General features: G+C 38.6%; 1 protein-coding gene across 3 annotated transcripts in view; it reads left to right on the top strand.

The window, feature by feature from the left end:
- The window catches only part of tspan4a (tetraspanin 4a), a 213,877-nt gene that overhangs the window by 150,765 nt on the left and 36,465 nt on the right, over nt 1–26,647 (top strand). For all 3 annotated transcript variants that reach the window (XM_061709347.1, XM_061709337.1, XM_061709355.1), the window contains 2 exons: nt 22,911–23,012; nt 24,599–24,730. In XM_061709347.1, the coding sequence (XP_061565331.1) occupies nt 22,911–23,012; nt 24,599–24,730 (234 nt within the window). The remainder of the gene's footprint in view (nt 1–22,910; nt 23,013–24,598; nt 24,731–26,647) is intronic.

Below are 26,647 nucleotides of genomic sequence, written 5' to 3'. Positions count from 1 at the left end.
ATGATGGGGCCTAATACAAAAACATCCAAGAGGTGAACAAAATGTTTTCTTTATAAAGTTGGGTCCCAAAGAATTTCTCTAAATCAACAATACTCTGCTGCAGTCACCCCAATTGTGTCTATAACCGGGGAGACAATGAGTCGAATGCAACATTAAGTTATTAAAATCATGCTTTTTTTGTTGTTGTTGTTTTTGATTAATTGGAAGAAATTCTTATTTCAGCTTTCATACTCCTTAATCTGCTGCTCCGTTATCATCCGCTGCTGCTGATGCACCCAGGCAGCCTATCAACCCGTCAATTTAATCAACCCAGTGATATTTTAAAAATCATAAGCTGAAGCTTAAATGTATGAAGTTCCCATCGAAGAAGACAAACTCATTATAAGGTGTAATTTATGCTCATGTTTAAAACACATATTAAAGATATCTGCATTATGTGGAACTAGCAAAAGATATAACATATAAGTCTTGTAAGGTCTGATAATGACAAGCAATATTTATAAGTACTGCAAATTCACACAAGCTCTACATGTGGAAGGAAGCAGAAAGGAAGGAAGGAAGAAAGCGGAAGATAGGCAATAGGCTACTTACAGAGGATGACGAGACACTAGTGGGAACAATCATAGCAGGCAACATGTGGTTGAAGCAGAAAGAGAGGGAACAACACGAGAAATGATAGACCTCACAAAACCACACACGGCTTAACCACAACAATACAGAGGTTAAAAAGAAAACAGGACAACAAAACAACAAACATGACACATATAGATTTAAATGGTAAGAAATTGTCATCAAACAGGCAGCATTTTTTTTCAAAGCTAAAATGACTGTATAAACATACCAAAGCAAGGTGCTAAAACTGCAGCAGAAAACAAGATACAGGCACAATTTTATCCTCTCACTAAATTTAATTCACAAAATATAACAGTTTACAAAATTTTATAAAATGATCTGGGACATCTGAAATGATATTAAAAGTCTGGTTAGACCATTGGTGGATAAATAGTTTATGAAATACTCACAGCAGCTGTTTGCACTTATTCTAACTAATTGGATCTACGAACAGGTTTAAGGAGCACTGCAGGATAAAATGAGTGTCTTTTTTTAATGTAATATTTTATTTTCTTAAAAACAACTGTCACCCTGACTGTAGTGAATAAATACTAACAAGTGTACTAACTTGTTTTCAGTATTTATATTGTGGTGTTTCTACTACTAGGGAACTTATATACTAATATTATTCATAATAGTTAAGTATTTTTCACAATAAAACTGCTTATTGGAATGTACTGCTTCATTTATTCATCAGGCATGAAGCTATGTCCCACAAGAGACTGGATGGAAACCAACGGATGGAATGGAAAGTGCTTTTACTGAAATTATCACTGGTCGTGATAGAAATTGTTTGCTATCTTCTTAGGAACTTACCCTTAAGCAGCATATACAACTCAAGATTAAGATCTAAATCAATAAATACAAAGCTGCGTGTTTGAGCATAGAAGGCTTATTACATCAAATGTCTTCACAATATGTTCTATACGTATATGAGCTGTATAACTCAGACACCCTTTGACCTGTATATTTTATCACACTTTTACCCCCATCTACTTTAAAATGAAGAGTTATTGATGTTTGGATGTGAGTGATGAAACAGCTGACAGATAGATATATATGCCTTTGAACTATGGACACCATTTGATTTGAGATGCAAATCCAATATTGGCTTGGGTCTTTGACTTGCCACGTTAAGCTCAGGAAAGTTAAGATTTAGAAGAAAGTATATGGACTCAGATAAGCTTCGTACTCAGTCAGCTCAGTCTGGGTTCCTTAACTGCGGTCCTTTTAGGATGAAACGTTGTTAATCATCTTTATTGATGAACTCACTCAACGTATTTCTTTTTCTTCTGGATTCACAGAAGTAGAGGTTATTTTGTGTAAGGGGATGACATTTACTGTGGAGAGAGACCTAAATAGTCCTTTTAATGAGGGTTTATAAGAGTTAGAGCTCTTAAGTGGTAGTTAAAGCCGACTCGTGGCTCTGTTAAATTACAATTTTTTTATGAACAGTGAATGAAAGAACTAATGTTTCTATCACTGAATGAACAGTTAGTCTAAATAGTTAGGTACTTTGGACCATTTAAAATACCGACAAACCTTTATATAGCAAAATATCTCTCAATGTTAAGGCCTATTTGGTTCACTATGGAGATGGCCAAAAATGATAGGCTCCGTGAGTTTTCCTTCAAACCAAGCAGTTACCTTTCGCGCCTCACTTAGAGGACTCCATGAGCAGGGCTTGTGTCCCTTCAGCACCTAACTGATAGAGACTCCTTTTATATTCTTACTAAGACGTGATGTCATCTTGCCAAAAAGAAAAAGTAATCTGCCTGGAACTCAGACAGAAGAAAGTTGATGCTCATCTGAAAGGGAAGGGTTCATTCCTGAGGGCTGGATGAAAATAAATCTTGACATGGTAGAAAGTGTAAACTCTTCAAAATTTAGGAGATTAAAATTGTGGAAGACATCCATAACAATCCCAGGATATCATTGGTAAATGACCTTGAAGGTCATAGTCCAAAAATAACTCACTTAAAGCCAGATATAAGAATATCACCTTTGTTTGTGCAGGCTGCTTCTTTTTTTTTTTTTTTTGAGAAATAGCCTCAAGGAGATTTAAATTTTTTATCTGAATCAATAATTTCCACAATATTATTGTATGAAAGGTTCAAACTAATCTTTGTAATCAGAATCCATGGGTTTTAATGCACCACTTTCATATTGTAAGATTCAATGAGATAAGCTAGGACTGACTGTTGTTCCAATGCAAAAGATGGCTAAAGGCTGAAAAACATCTCTTCCAAATGCAAAATTAAAAAAATCTTAATTTAAAAATCCCATCGCTATTAGCAACCTGTAACATATTCCTATTCAACAGGATCCCAAGTACTAGTGATGCTCAAGCCTGGGTTATGAATGCACCCTTCAGAGTCTCTATGAGAATCAGCCTGTATGGTTCAATACACAAACATACTATACATCAGATCAACCATCCGTCCCATTTCCCCCAGCTTTGAACATTACTGTAAAGTTTTCAGAATCGTATTTTACATAGAGCCTGTTTAAATCTCATGTCCTTAGACCCAGACTTCAGTGCAGATAAAGAAGGGATTTAATTTAGTCATAGTACAGATCTCAGTTTTTTTAGTTTTCCATTAGCTTTTGAATCCATCAAGTGTAGGCCTGCAACTGCAGTATTGCAAAACTGTGATCACAGATTGCTCATCTGCTGTTATTATTTATAAACTTGAACAGAACCGAATTTTGCATGGCTCATTAATAAAATATGATAAACATCTTAAGAGCAAGTGTTATTGTTTATTCAGCAAGTGGAGTCCCAGTGCAATCCCAGTAACCCTTGTGTTCTGTCAGTGATGCAATTGTTTAACACTTCATCATTTTTTATTTAATAATAATAATAGTGATAATAATTAATTTACAGAAAAAAGGCTGAACTATATGCCCACTTTTGCATTTAAAGCTAAAAAAAATATTTGATGTATGCTTTGACAACTATTAAAAGATTATTCAGTTTGTTCAGTTGAATACTCAATGAAGGGTCTGAAAACCATCCGCAGGGCCTTCCCACCATCAAACTGCCTTGCTGGGTGATGCTACTACCAGTTGGAGCAACAAACAAGGTGACATATTCAGAGCAACAAAAACGAGCCAATGGGAGAGTGTATTCTGTAGAGGTGAAATTTAAAGTTTTGATGTAGTCTGTCGGCAGAATAGAAGATACATCTAACCTTGCAAAAGAATGATTTGAGTGTAGTCTTCTGTCCAAGAAAAAGTCAAAATCTTTAACTCTAGAGGCTAAAATCGATTGTTCTTTGGCATCTACACTGTTTACCATCCACATTACATCAACACTCTGTTGTCATCGTGTTGAGCCTTGCCCGAGACTCTCTACAAGGATAAACTTAATTTATTGGCCGCCTATGTCCCCTTTGGGCATAGTTTGTGAGCTCCAGTGGATACCTGCAAAGTAAATTTAAGTTTGCTAGCAGTCCATCTACATTTCTGAGCTGATACGATGCCAATTATTATTATATATTATAAAATATAGAAGAAACAGGGCCAAGCTATGTGCAAACAAACATTTTTTTTTTTTTTTTTTTTTTTTTTAAATCTAAAAAATCATATGAATAAAAAAAAACAAAAAAGAAACCCAACAACATATAATTAGGAACAGGGTGCGTGAGAAGATAATTACCAAATGCTTATAGTCGATTTATTTATTCTTTTATAGCCGATCTTTTTTCCAAGTATTCACTCCTGTACTTCTGAATTGTCTTCTAAAACTAAGAAGCCAACAAGTGACCATAAATAAAATGTAGTCATGTGAACTTTGGTCTGCTCAAGCTTCATGATAATATGAAGTTTTGGGGCATTGAAAGTTTTGGAGCGTTTGCCCGGATCCTCTGCTGTTCACAGAATGGATCACGATATAAAGGTGATATCCTGTGCGTGTGATTTGGGACGAGTCAAGGTGAGGTAATGCAGCTGTAAAAAACGATGAAAGGGCTGTGGTCAGGTTGAACCTCCAATAAACCTCGTCCATCAACCCCAGGGGTAATTGAGCCATTAAAATGACTCATGAGCACAGTTATATCAACAACAGCGGATATAGTTTTTATGTTTTTCAATCTGATGGTGCAATTTCTAATTCAAAGTTGTAACGTGCTGCACACATCTGCCACAGTTAATTTACGATAGAAGAATTGAATTGCTAGAAAAGCCCAAAGCAGAGGATGACTTTGTAAGCTGTCAGTCCAGACATGCTGACCATTAGTCTTCACGTTTTAAAACCTACAAGCAATAATATGATCCAGTTGGCAGCTGCATGAGGTACATGAAATAACACCCAGGTAGGATGAAAAGTCACCTTCTCTTTCACCACTACTGGCCACTCTCTTACCAGTGCCTCCTTATCATTAGCTGGATCAGCAGTTAATTTTAGTAAATTGCCTCCAAATACAAATATTTTATATTACCACTGCCAGCTGTTCAATAGTCATACTTTTGTCCTTTTTACTGTGCTGCAGAGCTGAGGACGGCCAGGTTATGAACCACAGACCAAATGGGTATGAGATTTTCCTTAAGGTGCTGGAATGAATGTCTCAATTTAGTTAAAGCAGCACAATGTAACTTTCAGCTTTTGTTGAGTTTGGTGGCTCCTTTGGACAAAAGCGGTAGTGCTTTACCAGAAAGAACACTACATTTCCCATGAGCACCAGCGCGTACTGCCGGAAAGATCCTCTCCCCGTCGCGTGATAAAACTGATAAAACTTTTTTTTTTCCGTTTTTTTCGCTGCTTCGGCCATGATAACAACTCTGCGTTTAAGGCCCCGTTTACACGTAGCCGGGTATTTACAAAAACGGAGGCGTTTTCATGCGTTTTGGCCGTTCGTTTACACGGAAACGGAGGTCAAAGTCACCAAAAACGATCATTTCTGAAAACTCCGGCCAAAGTGGAGATTTTCAAAAACTCAGTTTTCCCGTTTGCGTCTAAACGGAGGAAAACGGAGGAAAACGGAGATTTAAGCTTCAGAACGTCACATTATGCACCAGAAACTCACCAGCGTCATGTGTGCGACCTGTGTTTACAATTAGTTTGGCCACCGTCAATATTTTCTTGTATTTTACCTGTTTAATATTCTAAAGTCACACTTAAAAGTAACTCCCCCCCCCCGTCCAGCCTCCTGCTCATTCAAGCCTGTGAGCGCGTCAGCCAGCAGCATGAAGCCTTTATTATGGTTCCGCGTTAAATCGACGGCGTAGGGTACGCGGCGACGCGCAAGGTACGTGCGCGTCGCCGCGTACCCTACGCCGTAGGCTCTGCGTTAATGTAACGCGGAACCATAAATCAGCCTTAACTGGAAGTTACACACGTGTCATTTGTTGATGTTTTTCCAGGATTCTGATTGGCTTGCATGACGTTAAGAGCGTTTTCATGCGGGTCCGTGTAAACGAGGATTTTTTTGAAAACGTAGAGGGGAAAATATCCGTTTTTGTAAATACCCGGCTACGTGTAAACGTGGCCTAACTCACCACCAACCTGAGCTCTGCGCTCCACGCCCCGCCCAGCTTTCGTCTCGACTACGAATCGGGAAGGAGGGGGAAGTGACGTATGACGTAAAGCAGTCAAAGCCGTAAAAATGTGTAGTTTTTTAGTGTGGAAGGGTTCTTACCATGCACCTCAAAGTTGCATAGTGCCAGTGAAGGCGATACAGACCCCTCAGACCATGACAGAGGTGTCATTAAACCTGTTGTAAGTTGATGTACTGTACCATCACAATGACTCTGGAAATATTATATCAAGGTTGAAAAGTGACATAGTGCTGCTTTAAAATTTATTTACTTTCATTTTCTTTAGTCAGAACATTAGTTGACAGTGTTTGTTGCAATTTATGCTCTTAAATGAGCATTTAAAAAGTTTTGAAATGCAGTACTGTATATCAAATAGACTGCAGTGAAATTTTGCATCTGTGATGCATGCATGACAAATCTTAATGATTTAGTTGAAGCAATGTTTTAACTTGTCCAATACATGCTGGTTCATAATAGAAATTGTGTTAGAATGTAACGCCCAACCCCAAAAACATATTCCCCATCACCTTTGTTGTGTGTCATGTTGAGACTTGACTATTAGCAGCTGAGTGCATGTTGATACACTCAAATTAACAGAGAGACGAGCAGACAGAAAGACGGAGATTACCCCAGTCTCACTTAGTAACAGGTGATAGCTACAGTCATCCACAGTATAAAATGTTGAAACAGTAATAGTAGTAAGTGAACCTGCACTCAGAGAAGGCTTCATCTTGGTTGATATGGAACAATATGACCATTAAGATTTCATGAGGTTTTTTATAGTTCATGAAAACTAGCGCTAAAATTGAGTGAAAAAAATAATCCTGGCAACTGAAATAAAAAATAAACACTAAAGAAATGGATAGGACTATGTGGCAGGGTGGAGAGGTTGATGGGACACACGCACCTGTGTCCCATCCGCCTGAGTGGCTGCCGCGCCTCCACCCTGCCTGCCTTATAAGGCGGAGCTGGACAGCAGCAAGGGGTCGGAGGAGCGGGTTGGCATGCTGATCGTGAGGTGCTTGTGCACTGTGTCCTGGGTGTGTGTTGCTAATAAAAGGGTCTGCACTAAACTCTGTGTCCTCCTCTATCCTGTCGGTCGGGCCCCCGTGGCACTCACACTGCTACACTGGCGCCCAACGTGGGGCATGACGGGATGGACAAGGGAGGCACGGAGCGGGCCCTGGACGCGCTCGCCCAGGCCATCCAACTGAAATGCAGTGACGCTTATACCTACTTTTATTATGCAAACATACATAGACCTTGTTTTCGAGAGCAAGCAGTGGAAATGAATTCCATGACTTCTAAAGTAATTAGCTAAACAATGCATGTATAGAGTGAACAACATTGATGTAGTCCAGAACTCTGTGAAACACCATAACTAACTCAAATGTAGGTAGAAGCTGTTTTCTGTCAGATAAATATAACTTGAATCAGGCCAAAAGAGAATCTTCAATCCTAATTAGGTGGTCATGTCTTTTCATTCAAATATTGTGGTCAGTGGTGTGAAAACAGTGCTGAGATTTACAGGACTAGTGCAAAGAGAAAACCAAAACCTTAAAATGCTGTTGCATTACTCTGTAACCTAATCCATGCTCCAACAGAACTTTTGAAGGGCACCAAGGCCATTTTTTATGGATGGCATTTTTAGTATCAATGACAGTCATGAATCAGTAGTACCTCTCAATAACAGCAGCCACAATGCAGCCCCCAGTACAAGTGTCATCTATAACATAGCAACTTCCCATCTTTGATTATGTACATCATAAATGTAAATTAACACTATGCAATATCAAAGAGGTAGAACGGCGGACACTAATCAGTAACATGTATTTCTTTAAGTATGTTTATCAAACATGGCAAAACTAATATCTAACAGCAACATTGATTTCTAGACCTTGAAATTGTAGTTATTGTAGAGTTCATGATTTTTATTGTGATGCATTTGTTATTTTCACTGTGGACCAGTGTTGAATTAATGTAACATGAGCCTGTTGCACAGTTGTAGCTCTTAAAGTTTTATCACGCCTACTTTAGGAGTTGGTTTCATAATGAATAATTAAGGCTACTGCTGTGCCTGTACAAATTTTAACCTTCATAAATCTAATTATATTTGCAACTAAAATTCAGAATTTTTCATAATTTGTAGAATGTTTCTAGGGTTAAATGTTGTAAGGAGCTTGCATATTCTTAAAACTAAAGAGAAAGAGTTTGTAACTAAAATCCATAGAATGCAATATGAAATTTCTAAATGCACCCACATTTAAAACGTTGTCTTTTTGGAATGCAGGTCAAGTTCAATTTCTTGTTCAGCAAAAGAAACAACAGCCATCACATGTGACCCTATGCAACCCTGCTTCAATCTTGACTGTTCCACTTTTTCTGCATCATATCTGTTCCCACCTCAGCTGTCAAAGCATTTCATGTTGTCAAAATCTTTAATACATCTCACTGTCAGAATACATTTCAAGCTTGACAAGCTTTCATTTTAAACAGGCTGCATAAATGCAATTAGATGAACACTTCTGGCTAATCGCATTACTAAAATATACCCACATCAGGGCAATGTTAATACCGTTGACAAATTGAGATGATCAGCAAACACAAGACATTTGTTTGTGAAGTTCGGCAATAAATGTGACAAGGGAATGTGCAGTTTGAATGCACTAGATAATGTTGGGGAATTGCAAAGATGGTAATTATAAGTCATTTAAATTGCAATTAGGTTGAGATTCTGATCATGAAAGAAGCCAGCAGATTGAGGCTTTGCAAGAGAAAGCAAACCATGAATATATTTGGATAAATATGAAAACATTACATCGTCCAAATGCAGATGCAAATAAATGGAACTCAGTTGTACAAGACTAAACTCATGGCATAATAATTTGGTCTAATATTTGATCATAAAGAGAGTAATTAAAAAATGATTTTGACCCTTTGATATTATCAATAAGGCAGAAAACAATATCGCAAAAAACTTTGGGTTGTTTTGAAAAAATAATGCATTCCTGTCTGTTGTGCAATAAAAAAACTACACATTGTGTTTTGTTCTTTGATGTTAGATTCTTACCCATTTTAAAGTGAATATTAGCCAGAATTAGGACTCTTTTTTTCTTAAGCATGCAGAGAAGATGATATAGTGTTAGAGTTAAATGTTCTCCACATGTATTTACACTCACCAGGAAAGTAGGACCCCCCCTCTATGAGAGCTAAAAGATAAAACCCAGGGTAGAAAAATCCCAGAATTATACTAATTTGAGGTAAATCAAATTGTTTTTATATAATTTTCATCAAACTGAAACTGTTTGGTTTCCCTGATTGCATGTTGAATCTACAGAACATTTTAATGGTTTGTCTGTCTCACGGTGTGTTTCCAGAAGTAGGAATTCCTGGTAAACCCGCTAAACAGAAACCTCAAACAGGACAGACGTCTTCTCAGCGTCTACCGGCTGAAAATATTATGAATTGACCACTGTTTTATTGCAGGCTGAGGCCATGTGCAATATTTCACTCTCTAAAGACTCTTAGAGACGACTTAGACTCGGCTTACAAAGAGTAAGTGTAGCTTACTAGCTTAAGCTTTCCTGTGGCAATAATTAGGTGTACAACACAACGTGTGGAGTGCACCAACACAGACAACAGTAGACATGTCACTCTCTTAGCAAACTGCAAATTTGTTGTGCTTTTCGGACATTGTAAAACTCCCAGTGTTGATGTTTTGTAGCGACTGCCACGTCCCCTTAGGACACCTCGGTCTGAGATGTGGGAGTGCAAGCACTGCCGGTGGTTTGGTGTTGTAAGTGTCATCTGATCGGCCTGCTTTGGACTATTTTGAGAACTCTGATCAAAACCGATAGCGGCACTATCGGTCGATTGCTATCGGTTGCCGATCGATCGCTGCATCTCTGTGATAATGCAGGGTCTTTTAAGGTTTCAGTGGAACAACAGGACATCATAAAGAGCAGGGTGCAATTTACCATCTTAAATCATCCATGCAAATTATGTCAGTATAAATATATAATTCCTTATATACTGTAACTGACATCAGGCAGCTCAGGCAAGGTTGACCTTGATGAGGCTGTCATCAGGCGGAAATACTTCAGCCTCTTCTGAATCTCACCAATATGTCTTTCACAGAGGAAGCTGAGTCTTTGGACTCTGGGGTGGACTTGCACATAACCGGAGCTGAGGTAGTAGAGGAAGTTAAAACATTCTGCGGTGGCAGGAGTCTGGGGTTGATTACCTTGATTTCCTCAAGACTCTGGATGTCATGGGGCTGTCTTGGGTGGGACGCCACAGCAACATTGTATAGACGTCAGGGGGTAATCCATCTGGATACACAATCCCAGGTCACTTTTTTGGAAGGGGGATGCCGAGAGTGTGTTCCAATTATAGGAGAGTCGCACTTTTTAGCCTTACTAGTAAGGTCTACGCAGGAGCAGGGGTGTTTCTAGACCACCTGGGGGCCCAAGGCAGGAGAGACCATGGGGCCCACCAGAATCATGATGAATGAAGTCCAGAACCACAGATCAGTAACGAAATATTTTATTAAACAATTAACATATAAAATAAATAATAAATTACAAAACTATCTTAATGGAAACTTTACATGCACACTAACTTATTATGTGGCTATAAATATGTTTAGAAGAAAATGGCTGAATTCACTTTACACAGACTTTAATGTGCAGTAAACTTGCTTGGTGGATGATGATAATGTAACACAGATAGCTTCCACATTCCCACTTGCCACTGTCACCTTCTTTCTTTTCATCCTCTTCTTGTGTTTTATCTTTTCGTGTGCCCAGAGGGATATGTTCGCTTAATTTTTTCAAATTGTGAATCACTATTGCCGCACGTTGATGCTGGCTAGTAAGGGGGTCCCATTAGGGAGATTCCTGACTGTCATTGCAGTGTCTATGGGGGTTTCAAGTTGTGTCGCTGATATGGAGCGATATCGGCTGTCGGTCGGGGCCCCCTACTATCAACTAGCCGGTAACAACTTGGAAAGGGCCCGTGCATTTCTGATGCGATGTCGTTGCAGCGTCTAAAGCAGTTCCATTATTTTGTTGTTGACGTCAGCCGTCCCTCGGGGCCCCCTTCAGCTCGGGGCCCTAGGCAACTGCCTGATCTGCGCAGGAGTGCTGGAGAAGAGAGTCCAGTTGATATTTGAACGTCAGATTCAAGTGGAACAATGCAGGTTATCTTGTGGCTGTGGAACACCCTGGGCTGGTTCTGTACGCTTTTTAGGGTTCTGAAGTGAACATGGAAGCTTGCCTAATTAGTGTGTGTATGGATGTACACACCTGGCTCGTTGGGTTGCAACATAAAAAGGAGGCTGAACAAACAAATCAAGAAATTTTAGGTTTTATTGTTTAAAATTAGCATTAAAGGAGCTTGAGGCTCTTTTTAAGAAATGAGACTCTCTAGCGCCACCCTTCACCACGACGGCCGTTGGGGGTACTTCAGCCAACAGTGAAGCCGGCACGGGAGAACGCACATGCAGCGTCATTTGACGTCACATCCGCAGCCCAGCGCGGGAAATTCGGGACCGAATTGCAGCACATTTTGCAGCACACAGCCTGTTCAAGGCAAAGGAGAGATACACTAGAGGGCTCATTCTTTTGGGTTTGGAACGTTTCATCTGACATTATTACTAGAAAACTTAAAATGTATACAGACTTTTTTCATAAATCTTGCCACAATCCGGCCTCAAGCTCCTTTAAGCGTTAAGAAGTGTGAAAAACCCAGTACCAACAACAACATGCAAACAGCAGCCAGACTGGGGAGCCTCGTGTGACCCATGCCAAGTTAGTTTTATTCAGACCTTCAAAGGTGCAGCCAAGAAGCAATAACATGCATTGGTGCCTGCACTTCAGAATCAGAATCAGAATCAGAAAAGGGTTTATTGCCAAGTTTGTTAAACACACACAAGGAATTTGTTGTGGTGATTGGTGCAATACAATACAAATATAAAAACAAATATATAAAGAGATAAAATGTATAAACAGAAATGTACAATATGAGGTTTTTAAAGTGCCGGATATGAGTCTGTACAAAAGTGATTTAGGATGTGCGTTAATGTAACCCATAAGGTCAGGATTGGAGTCTTTACGTTAATGTAACATAGAGTGGACCGGGGCCTTGTTGATGAGGACAGCTGCAGACGGGAAAAAACTGTTTTTGTGGCCTGAGGTTTTGGTCCTGATGGACCGCAGCCTCCTGCCAGAGGGTGCGGTTTCGGCAACAGGGTGACTGAGCTCAACCTTTAGAGACAGGGTCAGAAATGTTGTCATCTGAGAGGTAGTCGGAGTAGAGTTGCTCCTTCTCCACATCAAGGAGTCATTTGAAGTGATACAACCTCAAGTACAACCTCGTTCCGTCAGACCTGACTCTGAAGCCACACCTCCAAAGCACACAGATGTGCATGGTTGTTGACTGAAGAAAATGAGTTTCAAAAGACAAGCCAGTGGCAGGAGTTTGGTCACACAATTTTAACGCAATTTTAAAGCCCTGTCGCCTGCACAGATTTGTAATGTTCTTTATTTTGAACTGAGAGCTATTCATTATCAGTTTGCTATCAATGTGTAAAAAGAACTGGCAGTAATGCAGCAAAAATAGTCCAGAAAAAGATCACACGTCAACTTTTAACCTGAGGCAGAAGACTCCAACTGAATTTCTGTGTGAGACTGTTGTTTTTTCACTTGTTTTTGTCTTGGACATCAAAGTCTCAGGCTCTTTTGAATCTCTGTGAGAGACCATTATTTATTTTTAGTTCTCTTTCGCCCCCTCTTTGCTGAGGTTTCGGCCACAAAAATACATTTTAATCCTAGCACGTTCCAAGCATCACTATACCACGAGGTCAGAGTCATATGGATCCTCTGGCTGAGAAATACTGAGATAACACTGAGGCATGGTCGCAGAAAAAAAGCAGATTGCCAGTGTTTGACTCTGGCATCTAGCATGTACTGTTCCATATGAGAGTTTCACCTCAGCAGGCAAAGTTAAAATGAAATGAGATTTAAATCTGGTCATTTTGCATAAAATGAATATATCATTTGGTTTGAATAGAAAAGCATGCCTTTGTTGTCATTGCACATGCAACAAAATTTGGTCTCATTTAAATGAGAAAAGCTACATTCCATCACATTAAGCACGCACTCGACACACACAGTCGGTAATATCTAAAATGCTCTTAAAAATTAAAAAAACATAGCGCCTTAAATGGTTTTAAATGTCACAGAACAGATTAAAAACCTGAAGAGTTGGTGTGTTGAAAGCACAACCAGCTGTTCAACCTTAAACGTCCAACATGACTCTAAATATCAAAAAGATGAAGGAGCTCATCCGAGACTTCAGGAGACTCTGCCACTGAAAATAGAGGGGGGTAACAAGTGAGTGTGTTTGTGAAACACGAAAACTGTGAAATCATCTGCCAAGGGTTTTTTTTAAATCCATTTTTCACAATGTCCAGGGAATTAGTCATGGCAAATTTGCACAGCCGGTCTCTCCATCGGTTCCACATCAATTTCAATAGTCACACAAAACAATTCGCTTTCAAGACTTTTAATTATGTTTGAAAAAGGAACGTCATCGTGAATGAGAAGATGACAACTGTGTCCAAACTATAAAGTAGTTTTGCTCCCTTTGATCATTACACTTAGCTTTTCAGCTGAAAAAAATTAAAAAACAAGATATTTCTTTATCAGTTTCTACATCGTAAAAATGAATTCAGCTATTAAATTACCAGTTAAAGACTGTTTCTGGTCTCTCTTCCGATCTTGAGCCTTTTTATTATTATGTCACAACTCAGTTAAATCACCCAAATCTTAGTGTCACACATAACATAATTCCTATAGATAGATAGATAGATAGATAGATAGATAGATAGATAGATAGATAGATAGATAGATAGATAGATAGATAGATAGATAGATAGATAGATAGATAGATAGATAGATAGATAGATAGATAGATAGATAGATAGATAGATAGATAGATAGATAGATAGATAGATAGATAGATAGAAAGAAAGATAGATACCTTTATTTCTCACTGTATCAGGACACAATGAAATTGCAGCTGCCCAGTCCAGTAGTATTAAAGAGACAAACATACAGTCACACAACGAACCCACACATTGTACAACATGAAAACATATCACATTAAGTAGGAAAGACACAAGATACAGACTTTACAGAGAGCTGGATAAAGTTTTGAGTGACAGTATTGCACTAATTATAAATAAGTTATGAATAATTTAACTTTGAACTTAGTGTGGTATTAAAGAGAAACTTCTAAAATCCCTGTAATTTCCAAACCTAATCATATTATTTTAACCTGCTACTACATATGTTACTCATGTCTGCGTAAGAAAACAAAATAAACTGAAGCCTAAATGTAAACTCAGGGCATCAACTACAGTCATCTGCTGCACTAAGACAACACAAATCCTCCCACTGCAGCAGATGACAGATGCTTTGTGTGCTTCTAACTCTTTGGCAACCAGCAATCTAAAAGCAGTCTCCGGATTTTATTTTCTTCTTCTGCTCCTGTTTATATAGAATTTCAAGATAAAAACACCCCACCCCAGTATCCACCAATCAGCTTTAGGTCTGTGTTCCCCAAGGAGGGGAATTGTTCTGTTTTATCTTGACTCTAGCAGTGAGTCATGATAGAAGCGTCAAGCTTCATTGTTGGGTGAGACAGCAGTGAGGACTAAAACTGCAGCAGCTTAAAGGTGATCAAGCAACAACAGATCTAAATAGATTTACTTTGATGTAAAACATTTGACAGACTAAAGGCATTTCTTGATGACAGCTTTGGAGAAATGCACCTGTTGATGTCAATAGCTGCAGGCCAAAGACTTTAGGAGATATTCAGCTGTGCAACAAAATCAATCCAAGCCTTGTGACATTTCTGAAGCATCAACTTAAAATGAAAAAGAATGTATATGTTAAAGTCTATGCTCTAGTAAACAAGTAAGATTGTCCAACATGTTAACTCATATGGCCGTGGTTAAGGCCGTTCAGGCATCATCCCTTAAAGGTTCACTGCGTTTACCCAGTTAGCAGCATTGATTGTCTACTCACATCTCCAAAGTTTCCCAAGTGTTAAGCAGAAACTGATTAGACGTAGAGGACAGAAAAGAGCTGGGATTGTTATTGATTTGCCCCAGCTAAAGACTGAGATTAGTCACATGGAGTGCAGTGCTTTAATAATTAACGCATGTTATTACTGTTCCCCAGGACAGGATTAAAAGTCAAAGTCAGAGGCCTTAAAGCATGTAGACTCGTTTGCGCCTTTCATTATCTGTCCAGAATCACTTGTTACTTTCTTGTTTTATACTAGAGTTATCTTAATTTGCAGATACTGAGTGATACATCTTATAGCAAAGCAATAGATTTTTCACAAGGATGGCAACCTCTCAAAACTCCTATTTTAAATGCAGCACATCACTTTTAAAGGGTGACATTTTTGTTCCTACCTGGGCAAGACAAGCCAAACTAGAGTCTGCCTACAGTCAAAAAGAATGCCCTTGAAAAACGGGTATTTTTAGCCCGCACTGGGTCGATTTCTAAGAAATGTAATCTTTATTTCTTCTGCAGAGGAATGAAATGGAAGTAGTAGTTGTTGTAAACAAGTGAGAAAACAGACTAAACAATGCTCCCATATTCGAAACAAACAACAAACACACGCACACCCCACTTCTATTTATATATATATATATATATATATATACATATATATATATATATATATATATATATATATATATATATATATATATATATATATATATATATATATATATATATATATATATATATATATATATATACATATATAAATAAATGAAAAAAAATATACAAAATCTTTATTTGAAATTATACTGAGGCATGAGGAACACTCGCACTCGCTTGTTGTTCTCACATTTGCTGGTTGTTAGATTTGGTTTATTTTGGTCAAAAATGTTCAGGTTGAAGGATAAGAGAAGGGTAGGAGCCAAAAAACAAGATAAAACGGACAGTATATGATGCATCAGTGGACCTGAATACTAAAGCTGATGTACTACCCCGTTCAGGTTCCTGGACAATCTGAACTGTGTTTTTGGAACTGAGTGGATGCACTTTGTGTTGGTTTAAAGATTACAATTCCAAGAAAGTTAATGTACAGTTTTGCTGTGAATGTGTGTAATGCCTGCTACTTAACAAGCCAGTACTTTGCAGGACCCTCCCTTTTTTTGTGTGAACCAATTAACCCACTTAATGTAATAACACCATGTGTAATTGCATGGAATCATAGTGGTATTAAAAGTGGCTATACTACCATCCATCCATCCATCCATCCATCCATCCATCCATCCATCCATCCATCCATCCATCCATCCATCCATCCATCCATCCATCCATCCATCCATCCATCCATCCATCCATCCATCCATCCATCCATCCATCCATCCATCCATCCATTTTCTTCCTCTTATTCAGAACCGGGTCGCAGTGGCAGCAGTCTCAGCAGAGATGCCCATATATATAGCTATACTTCTATTTATTTTATTCTATTGAGTTTTGAATAAAATTGTGCTATGAACATGTTTTTTTTTACTTGCAGTTGAAAGATGTGGTTTTAAATGTTGTTAAATCAGTTATAAAAAGACTGAAACGTGATAGTAGTGACTAGTCTTCCAGTGTGTGTATAACAACATGGTCCTCTTGGAAGTGTGATGGATGAAGTGCCATCCTGAGGAAATCCATTTCAGGGGACAAAACTATGAATCAAGAAAAGCTAAAATTCTTATTTTTCAGGATAAGCATTGTCATTGTGGTTGAAGAAGTGGAGCATGTTTTATGCATCCTGTCATCTTAGACTGAGATAATGTGGCCACAGGAAATCTGTAAAGACTGTTATCATAGATCTTCCTTTCTTTTCTCCATCTTTAGTCAATTTATCTACTTCCTTGAATTTCCTCTTCTGTCTTCCAGGTAAATTTACATGTAATGGGTATTCAGTGTTTGGAAGGAGCACCTAAATTGTTCTCATCATTCTCGTTTCGTCCTTGCCTCTGAAGTCACTATCCTGCGCCGTCAAAGATGAAAATGGTCTTTTCCATCCTTGCTGTACAGCCTGTATTATCTAGAATCCATTAGTCATAATACCACTTCATCTTCATCCCTCTGTGTTCTTGCTTTTACATATCCTGCCCTTCACCGTTTCTTGTTTCATCACAAGTCTCATTTTCTTGTTTACTTTCGACTGTGCAGGCTATCATTCGTGCTTCCATCTATTTTTTCTCAATTCTTCTCCACATACATCTCTTATTGCTCCTCGTATCCTTGCCATATAAATAATTGATGGCCCGTCTTTGACTTGCCTTGTGTAGTTAGAAGTCCTGAGGACAACATCAATGTAAGCTAAGAGTACAGCCGCTGCTTGTGTGCAGTTCGCTCACCACACTTTCAGAGGAGTCACACTTAACTAATGACCCACTTAGATTTGGATAAAATATAATTTTTTTCTACCATTTTTAAATTTGCATGGCTTCAGATAACTCATGGCTTTATACAGTCCATTTAAATGTGGCTTGAGGGCTTCTTTCTTAGTTGGAATCTTACATCACTTAACATACCTCCTGTATGTTGCCCTTTACGTGGATTGTGATGTCATACTATAGTTTATGGCATCAGTCTACAAGAAATTCCATTATGTGCCATTTATCTTTTCATTCAGAATTCTCTTTTATTTTCACATCTTTGACGGACTCAACTTTTTTTTTATGTTAACAGATCTAAAAGCAATATCTTATTTCTGCTGAATAATGTGATTGGATGAGAGGGCTCCAATCCAGAGGATTATGTAGTAAAACGTAAAAAGCTCAATGAATAATTGGAAAAAAGGCTGTGGAAAATTTTGCCCAATTAATATTTTAATGGTAGAATACTGCATTACTTTGAGGAATATGAAGGGGTGAGGCTTACAGTACTAATGAACCGAAAACTATCTGAGCTTGCATTGCCGTGCACCTTTTTTAGTTTAACTCCTTGCCTTAGCTTACTGGTATCTGTACATTTTCTCTCCGGTTCAGTTTCATCAACAAAGAAAGAGCTCCAAAACTCTGTGAATTTTAATGCAATTCGGAGGACACCAAAGAAAAGCTAAAAGGAGAGTGAGAATACCAGTTTGATATGAACTGAATGAAAAAGATTGCAGATATTTTCAGTGCCTTTCAAATGAATACGTACTGTAAATGAAATATATCAGGCAACTGGAACCAGCAGAAGGTTACAGTCTCACGCAGAACTGTTGGAGGTTGATAGCTTATATCAGTTAGACTGTAGGGGAATTTAGATGCTGGGAAATTGCAAATAATTTCCACTTTTCTGCAATGCTCGCATGCTGTGTGTAATCACACACTGACGTATTTGGTCTGTGCGACAGAATGGCTTGATATTAACAGGGCCGCTATTGTTACTACAGAGTTGGCATAATCTTTGAATTTCTTAACATTTGGCAGTTTAGAGCCTCTGAAACAATTTCTTAGTCCATTTTTGCTCAACATGACAAAATCGTGCCCTAGTCTTACAGTTGTGTGTATAGAAACATGATTTCAAAGGTTAGTTTTTGGGACCTCTCGTTGCTTACAGGATCATACACAAACCTGTTTCAACACGACATGTCCTCAAGTGCACATGTTATATAATTCTCATCTAAAAGTGCATTGCTTTGATTATTATTGTTGTTTCCTTATTCTATTATTTCCTTATTATTGTATTGTATAGCTAAAGGTGAAATGTCCACTGAAATACTTCAAGAAGCTTCTTTAAAACATTTTTTCTCTAGTTTACTTACATCTTTCCTCAGATTCTTCAAGGAAAGTATTATGTTTTCTAGGGTCTGGCACACAGACACCACTCTCCCACATGGATGTTCCATCTGGTTTTAAATATCAAGATTTTCACCGTGTCATGTCACCCTGAAACATGTCTAACACTTTGTGTTGCTATATCAAGCGGCCTGCTGTAATGATATTTGTGCTTTGATACCATAGAAATAGTGCCTATGCAAAGAAAGTGCATATGCCATCAAGAATGGATGGACTTTAAGCTGAACACGTGGTTCATCTTTGCCTTGGGCTGGTGCCTCATTTTCCAAACAGCCACTAGCAGCTACCCAGCTGGGTGGCCATTGCTCACTGCAGAATATGTTGTCCTCCAACCGCCTGCAGTCACATGCAGTGTGTGATTACAGGCGGTTCTGTCCCCAGCCTTGGATTACCCCATACTTCTACAAATGTGTCACTGGAGAAGCAAAGAGCTGAAAAGAGTTTTGAGATTGTGTGTATGTGTGTGCACATTATATGTGTATATATATAAAATAGCGGAGGTTGGGTTATGTAGCATCCCCTCATCTTCTGCAGTAAGAACAGTCCACATTCACCTGGGAACTGAAGAGACCACTAACTGGAGTTCTGTGAGAGGAATTTGATCCCATTCTTGTCCCATAGGATCTATTTTATAATTATTATTCTCATGAAGTGCCAAACGTGTTCAATTTGTAAAAGGTCTGGACTAGGCAGGACAGTTTAGTGCTAGAACTCTTCTACTACAAAGCCATGATTTTGTTATGGATGTCATGCATCTTTGTATCTTTCTTGCTACATTCAATTTTGCAGATGCTTTTATCCAAATAGACTTACAACAGAGGAATACAATCAAGTCCCAGCAACATAGCAGATCACAAAGGAAGTGCTGTTAAGTCAGCTAAAGTTAAGGCTGCTCAAAAGATACAAGGCAAAGATAAAAAGGAAAGGATACAAAGCCTTTCCTAGAAAAATAAACAAATAAAAGCACTTAATCTGGAGGGGGGCATACATTGTTCCCATTGCATTGGCACTAAAGCACTTCCATACCATGAAAGCCGCAGGCTTTTGAACTGAATGCTGTTAAGAAGCCTGATGGGACCCATCCTCTGTAGTCCAGAGGACGCAGCATCCATAGCTAATGAAGACATTTTCATATTTCTTTCATTTGACAAAGTTACAGTTTTCCACTTTGCCTTTGTCCATTTTGCATGAGCTTTGACTCAGATAGGACGGTGGCATTTCTCCTTCATGTTCACACATGGCTCCTCCTTTGCATGAGTGAACTTTAATCTGCATTTTTGAATGGGATGGGGAACTGTGCACTTAGTGTTTTCTGGAGGCATTCCTGAGTCCCGGCAGTGATTTCTTTTGCAGATTCATCTCCTTCTATAATGCAGTGCTATCTGACAGTGAGCATCCAGTACTGATTTTCAGCTTGTTCCAGTGTAGGGATGTGAATCGAGAACTGGTTCTTGTTCAGTAACTGGTGCCCAGTGATTCCAGTGGGCACAAATTACGTCATCAGGCGGCACGTTGCGTAGCAACGTAAGCCAGCAGTCAATAGCGATACAAACGCTCGAAAGTCTGGTTACATTTCAGTACACGACAACGGACTCTTGCAATACTTTCCAAGTGAATATTTCTTCAAAGGGAGGAAATACCAACATGCAAAACCATTTGCGCACACAGCATGCAATAACAATCAATGAATGTTGCGTTTTCGCTCCGCTCCGGACCATCGTCAGTAATTCTCAACCCATGCAGCGGCAGCAACGTTAGCATGTCTTTGGCTAATAATACTGCAGGAAAATAATTAACTAAGATACACTGCCTATCATGTTAGCACCATTTGTCTCATTGTTGTACTTTTTTCACAAATGAGAATCGATAAAGGAATTGATAAGGAACCGAATCGTTAAGAAAAAATCTTATCAATTCCCATCCCTAGTCCAACAGAAATGTCTTCAGATTCGTGGAATCTTTTGATGATAAAATGTGTAATAAATATTAAATTGAATAAAATATTAAAACTTTTTTCAATTTTATACAGAGGCACATTATTCAGAAATTGTATTGTATAATTGTGTTGTTTTTATTTACCTTTAAGACAGTATTGCAGCGTTTTTGTAATTTCAATCATCTTTCAAGATATTTAATTACATGTGGAAACTGCAGTTGGTTATGAATTCACTTGGCAGCAATGCATGAATTAAAATTTCCTAAAGCTACAAACAGACCATATAGTGTCAAAACAATGACCACAGAAATTGATATTTGTTCTTAATGTTTACATGCATAATTGTGGGATTTCTATCTTTTGCTGAGTATCTGGCTCATTTCTACGTCATTTGACATGTTTTCAGTTGTATGTTTGTACTTATGTTATTCAAATATTACAGGTCCAGAGACTTCAGTTGATTTTAATGCATTTCTGAACCAATTGCCTTATTCCTCCAGATTTATTCAGTAATCATTATTATTACTTTTTTTGTTGTTGTTGTTGTTGCTAAGGAGAAGACAAATACCGTGCAAAAAAGAAATTTAATCAAACTGCATGTACTGCAGGGAGAATGCAAACTCATCTGAAGTAGCATAATATGATTTATCAGTTTCAACATATATTGATTTTCTGGAAATTACAGAGCACAAAATGTGTACCCTTAACATCAGGATCACATAAGGATCATAAAAAATGTATGCAGCAACTCATTATCAATATTAAAATGGAAAATGAAGGCCATATTCATTTGTTATGTGTTTGAATAGATGGTTTGACAAGGTGCTTGGTTCCTGCAACGCTTCACTGACTCCACAGAAGAGCAAAAACAGTGGAGATCATTACTATTGATGTCTGATGAGACTGACCATCCAAAGGTGTAAAAAAGCCTGAGCGGCTTGTGTTTGCTTGCTGTGGGTATATTGCAGCTGTACTCTGACTGTATACTTGGATGATTGTGTTTTAGATTTAAACATGCTCACCCTTGTGAAGGTATTTACGCCCACGGCTATTTTACACCGTTTTCCTGATTCAAAGCTGATTTTCGTTTAATTGTTTTACCTTTTTTGTTTAGGTTGACGCTAATAAATATAAAGTTTTATAGTAAACGCACACAGAGGGATGGGCATCCTGGTTTTTATCAACTTTTTTGTAAAATATTGTCCAACGCCAGTTCAGTCACCGCTGACCACGGCTCCTTAGACTTAACTAGGCACAAAAAGACTTGAGGAGATTGTGAATATGAGCACAGATATCAGCCTCGATATCCATTCAATGTCACAAAGTATGTAAATCTTCAGGGCTTTTAAAAAGGCATCACTTGGATGCACAACCCATGTGACCTCGAAGACTGAACGTCTACTGTAGCTCCAAAAGACTGAAACAAACTGCCTTGACTCTGCTCATACAGTGCTGTGTTATATTCATTACTCTGCAGCGTTTATTTTCATTGTGTGCATCGGTGAAAAAAAATCACATTTGATAACTTCATGAGACAAACGCTTTTTTTCTTTGATACCAAGTGAAGTAAGTTCAGTAGGCAATCTGCTCTTAAAAAAAAAACACAAAACAGCTTTTCTCTGTGTAAACAAAATAATGAATAGTCTTCTGTACTGTCTTTTGTTAAATAAATGTTAAAAAAAATCCCACAAAATTGGTTTGTAAAAATAACAAATAGTCTATTTTTTTCACTTCAAATAGATGGCACCACAGTTTTTCACCGCTTGCACTCAAATTATTTGCTCCCACATGAAGAAATGGAAACGAGCACTGCGAACGTCTGATGCAGGACGTTGTCTCCTCCCCACTCTTATAAAAACTCACACCAATGCAGTCGTGTTTGTTGAAGTATTCCTATCTTTTTTTCAAAAACACTCGTTTTTTCTTGCTTTGTTTTCTTAGATTGATCAATACGCGCAGAGGGATCTGAAGAAGGGCCTCCAGCTGTTTGGCACCGAGGGAAACGTGGGTTTGACCAACGCCTGGATGATTGTACAAACTGACGTAAGAACTGAAATCACTGGACTGGGTGGGTGATGTGTGGTGTTGATTTACAAAAAAATAAAAAGTGCTTAAAAAAGAAATGTGAAGAAAAATGTATGAAGCCCATTCAATAATAAACATCAGTGTCATTTAACAAGTCATAGAGAATATCTGTCACAAGCTGAAATATGTGGCATCATGACTTTATTATTAATTGTCACAGGGCTTACTTTTGTCTTTAGGAGAGGTTTCACCGTTTGCCCCATTTAGATCGCATTAAATTGTGAGTGAGTACTCAAAGATAAAAGCATATTATATTGAATCAAAAATCTATATCAGACACTGAAATTAAACAAAAAAGCAAAAATAAGTTCAGACAATATGACCACTAAACATGTCAAACTCTTCTGCTGTGTCAAAGTACTAGGAGTTAAGGATTGCTGATTCTGAGCACTACTGCTGAAAAATGCCTCCTGACATGTTAAAAGATAGATCAGACACTTCCGAGCTCAACAGATTCAGTGTTACAGCATGTAGATTGGTTCTATTGATTAAAATTTGTCTTGATCTATGTGCACACATGCACATTTGGTCTGGTATTGTGCGGATATTGGATATCTGAAAAGACATCATTGTTGACAACTCACTCTCTATGTAAATAAGTGTAGGTGTGTATCTGTGTGTGGGTGTCAACATGCCATTTTTATTTGCTGAATATAAGAAGTCCAGAATCTGTTTCAGTAAATCACTATTTGAGAAATAAATGCATGCAAGTATGATCGCGCGCTTCTCCTTTTTAAGAGCTTCGCAGAGACTGAGGTCGTTAGAAGGCAGCCCTCATTTGGTCACTCCCTTCCTCTCAAGTTTATTTCATACATGCTGAGTTGCTGAATGGATAATTTGGCAGATGTCCCTGGAGCCAAGCTCACCTTGAATAATGTTTCATGGCAACTTATAGGACTGTGTACTTATGTAGAGTATTTAAAAGGGGGCTCACATCTGTAAGAAGACGCAGTAATGCAGGTATGATAAATCACACTTGTAGGCCGGTTAACACTTCAAGGCGGTTACATTTGAATAAACTCTGTGCAGTCTCTACCTTTTTTATTTGGTTTTAAATTCTACAACTCTACCTTAAATCCTTTGTCTGTTGTTTAACAGGCAGAGAGAGTTTTAAATTAACACCAGTTTCAAATTCTGCACACGCAGCGTTTTAAGGAGCAGTTCAGACAGCGTTGCCGCTCTGTGGAATTAAGGTTAAAGGAGGTGAACAAAAATACCGGCGCACTTTATGTTTTTAATGTACAGAGATTAACTGAATTTTTTTGGTAAAAAAATATGATTCACTTTGAGAAAAAAAATCCATATTAAACATAAATTAGGAAAATGATTAAAACAGGTAGGAGCTTTGAAACATGTATCAAAACAGTTGCTAAATCATTTTCTGCAAATATGAATTGTTTTAACCAGAAAATGTTATTCTTAGAGGATGAATTATGTTAGATCCCATTATCCGGGGATGCTGGTTTGTTTTCAAGACACTAATTTCAGAAGACTTGAGTGTGATGACAGTAAAAGACTTCTCTCTCTCACTTTCTCTGGTGCAGTTTCGTTGCTGTGGCGTCACCAACCACACAGACTGGTTCGAGGTTTATAATGCCACACGCGTGCCAGACTCCTGCTGCCTGGAGTACAGCGACAACTGTGGACTAGACAACCCGGGAACATGGTGGACAGCAGTAAGTACTGGCACGAAAGTAAATCTCCAAAAAAAAAGGACCAATAATGTTGCTGATTTTTATAGCTGTAGCAGATGCAGTAGTTTGTATTTCTTTCTTCAATTCCTTTAAACAAAATATCATACAGTTTTTGCAAAAGCACACATTATAGCTACTTTAACAGAGCAAGCTTGTGAATTGCAGATTTGGGCAGCAGTGAGGACCATAAATGTGACTGTATATTATTGTTACGTTTGAGGTTGTAGTACAGAATCCAAATGCAGGGGTGCCTCAGGAAGCAGGAGAAAATTCCTTTATTCAACAAAGGACTGCAAATCAGGCATCCCAAAAGCTCAACACAAAAAGGTTACACAACAAGACAAAGAACTTCAACAACAACAAACTAGATGACTATAGGCAAATGGGCAAACAGATGAAAAAATATAAAAATAAAATAGCAGCAGGAAGGAAGCAAAAGACTAAAGCCCTTTTCACATAGAACGCGCAAAGCGGCAGCCGCCGCCGGCTTTCCCATTCATTGTGTATGTGCTGCCGCCGCGCAAGAGCGACGAGATCTGCCGCCAAGCTCGGCGCGCAAGAGGGCGCATGCCGCGGGGTTTGCGCGGCGTGCAAGCGTGCAAGAGGGCGCATGCCGCGGCGTTGCGCCGCGCCTGCCTGCGCTCGAATTAAAAAAAAATGTATTTCACCGTGCCGCTGCGACATCTCGGCGCGTCCAATAGGACAGAAGGTGGTGGAGGGTGAAAAAAAAAACTTGTAGGTTGTAGATCAGAGAAGATCAAGATGGATGAAAAAATGATCTCGGCTGTGAGTCTGTGTGAGGAGCTGTGGGATACAAGACTGCAGGCCTATCGTGACCTCAATAAGAAGGGACAAAACAAAAATGGAGAGAAATATCCCAGAATTTGGTCTACCAGGTGTGTTTAAAAAAGGTACGAACCTGTATTCCCCCAAATCCTGTCTTCTCATGAGGATTTCATGGACCCAGACCCTCCTTGCTGCTGCTGCTCGTCTCCTCCTCAGAAGAAGAACTAAAGCCAGGGCCTTTCTTTGAAGCAGGGACAGATACATTTTTCAAACCGAGCTGTAGCTACTGTACGTCCAAACGAATGGGAAAAGGGCGCCAGACCGGAAAAACCTTTTTTCGGTTGCCTAGCACCTTGCAACAAATATGTACGCGATGCGTGCATGCACGCCTTGCTCTGCGCCCACCCTGCGTGACTCTGCGCCGACTCTGCACCCACCCGGCGGTGTGCGCGGCGCAAACCGCGTTCTATTTGAAAGCAGCATAAGACTAAATATACTCACAGGGCTGAAGGGACACAGGTGCAAACAATCAAGAAGATGAGGCCAAGGAAAATAAAGCAAAAAACAACCAAAGACAGCCCTTCAAAGTAAAACAGGAAATGAGGTTAACAGAAGAGGACAGGGGCGAGAAAAACAAGATAAGACCCAAGAACACCAAAGCTTAATTGAAATCCTAACAATTTTAATCATTTTCAAAAGTCTTTTCAAAAGACAGCTGAAAATACGAGCTGATGTGCATATTCATGCCAATAAAGTTTTTAGAAATAAACAATAGATTGCTGTATATTTTTCTCCAACTGGTCCTCATCCATCCTAACTAAAGTGTATGTGTACTAAAAACCAATGAAACAATTGGAAAATCCAAGTCTAAGCAAGCTCCAAATTATATATATATATATATATATATATATATATATATATATATATATATATAAATTGACTATGTCTGAAAATCAGCAAGGAGAAGCTATATGCTTGTCTGGCCCTAGCCTTTATCTACATTTTTGTGGAAAAGCACAATCAAGCTGAAACACGGACACAAGGACACGCACATACATATACAAACCCCCCATCTCTTCATATGCTTTACAGTCCCCATCCCTATACCTTGTG

Source organism: Cololabis saira, chromosome 2 (assembly GCF_033807715.1).
Source record: "Cololabis saira isolate AMF1-May2022 chromosome 2, fColSai1.1, whole genome shotgun sequence".
In the NCBI taxonomy this organism is placed as follows: Eukaryota; Metazoa; Chordata; class Actinopteri; order Beloniformes; family Belonidae; genus Cololabis; species Cololabis saira.
This window is presented reverse-complemented; position numbering and strand designations above follow the sequence as displayed.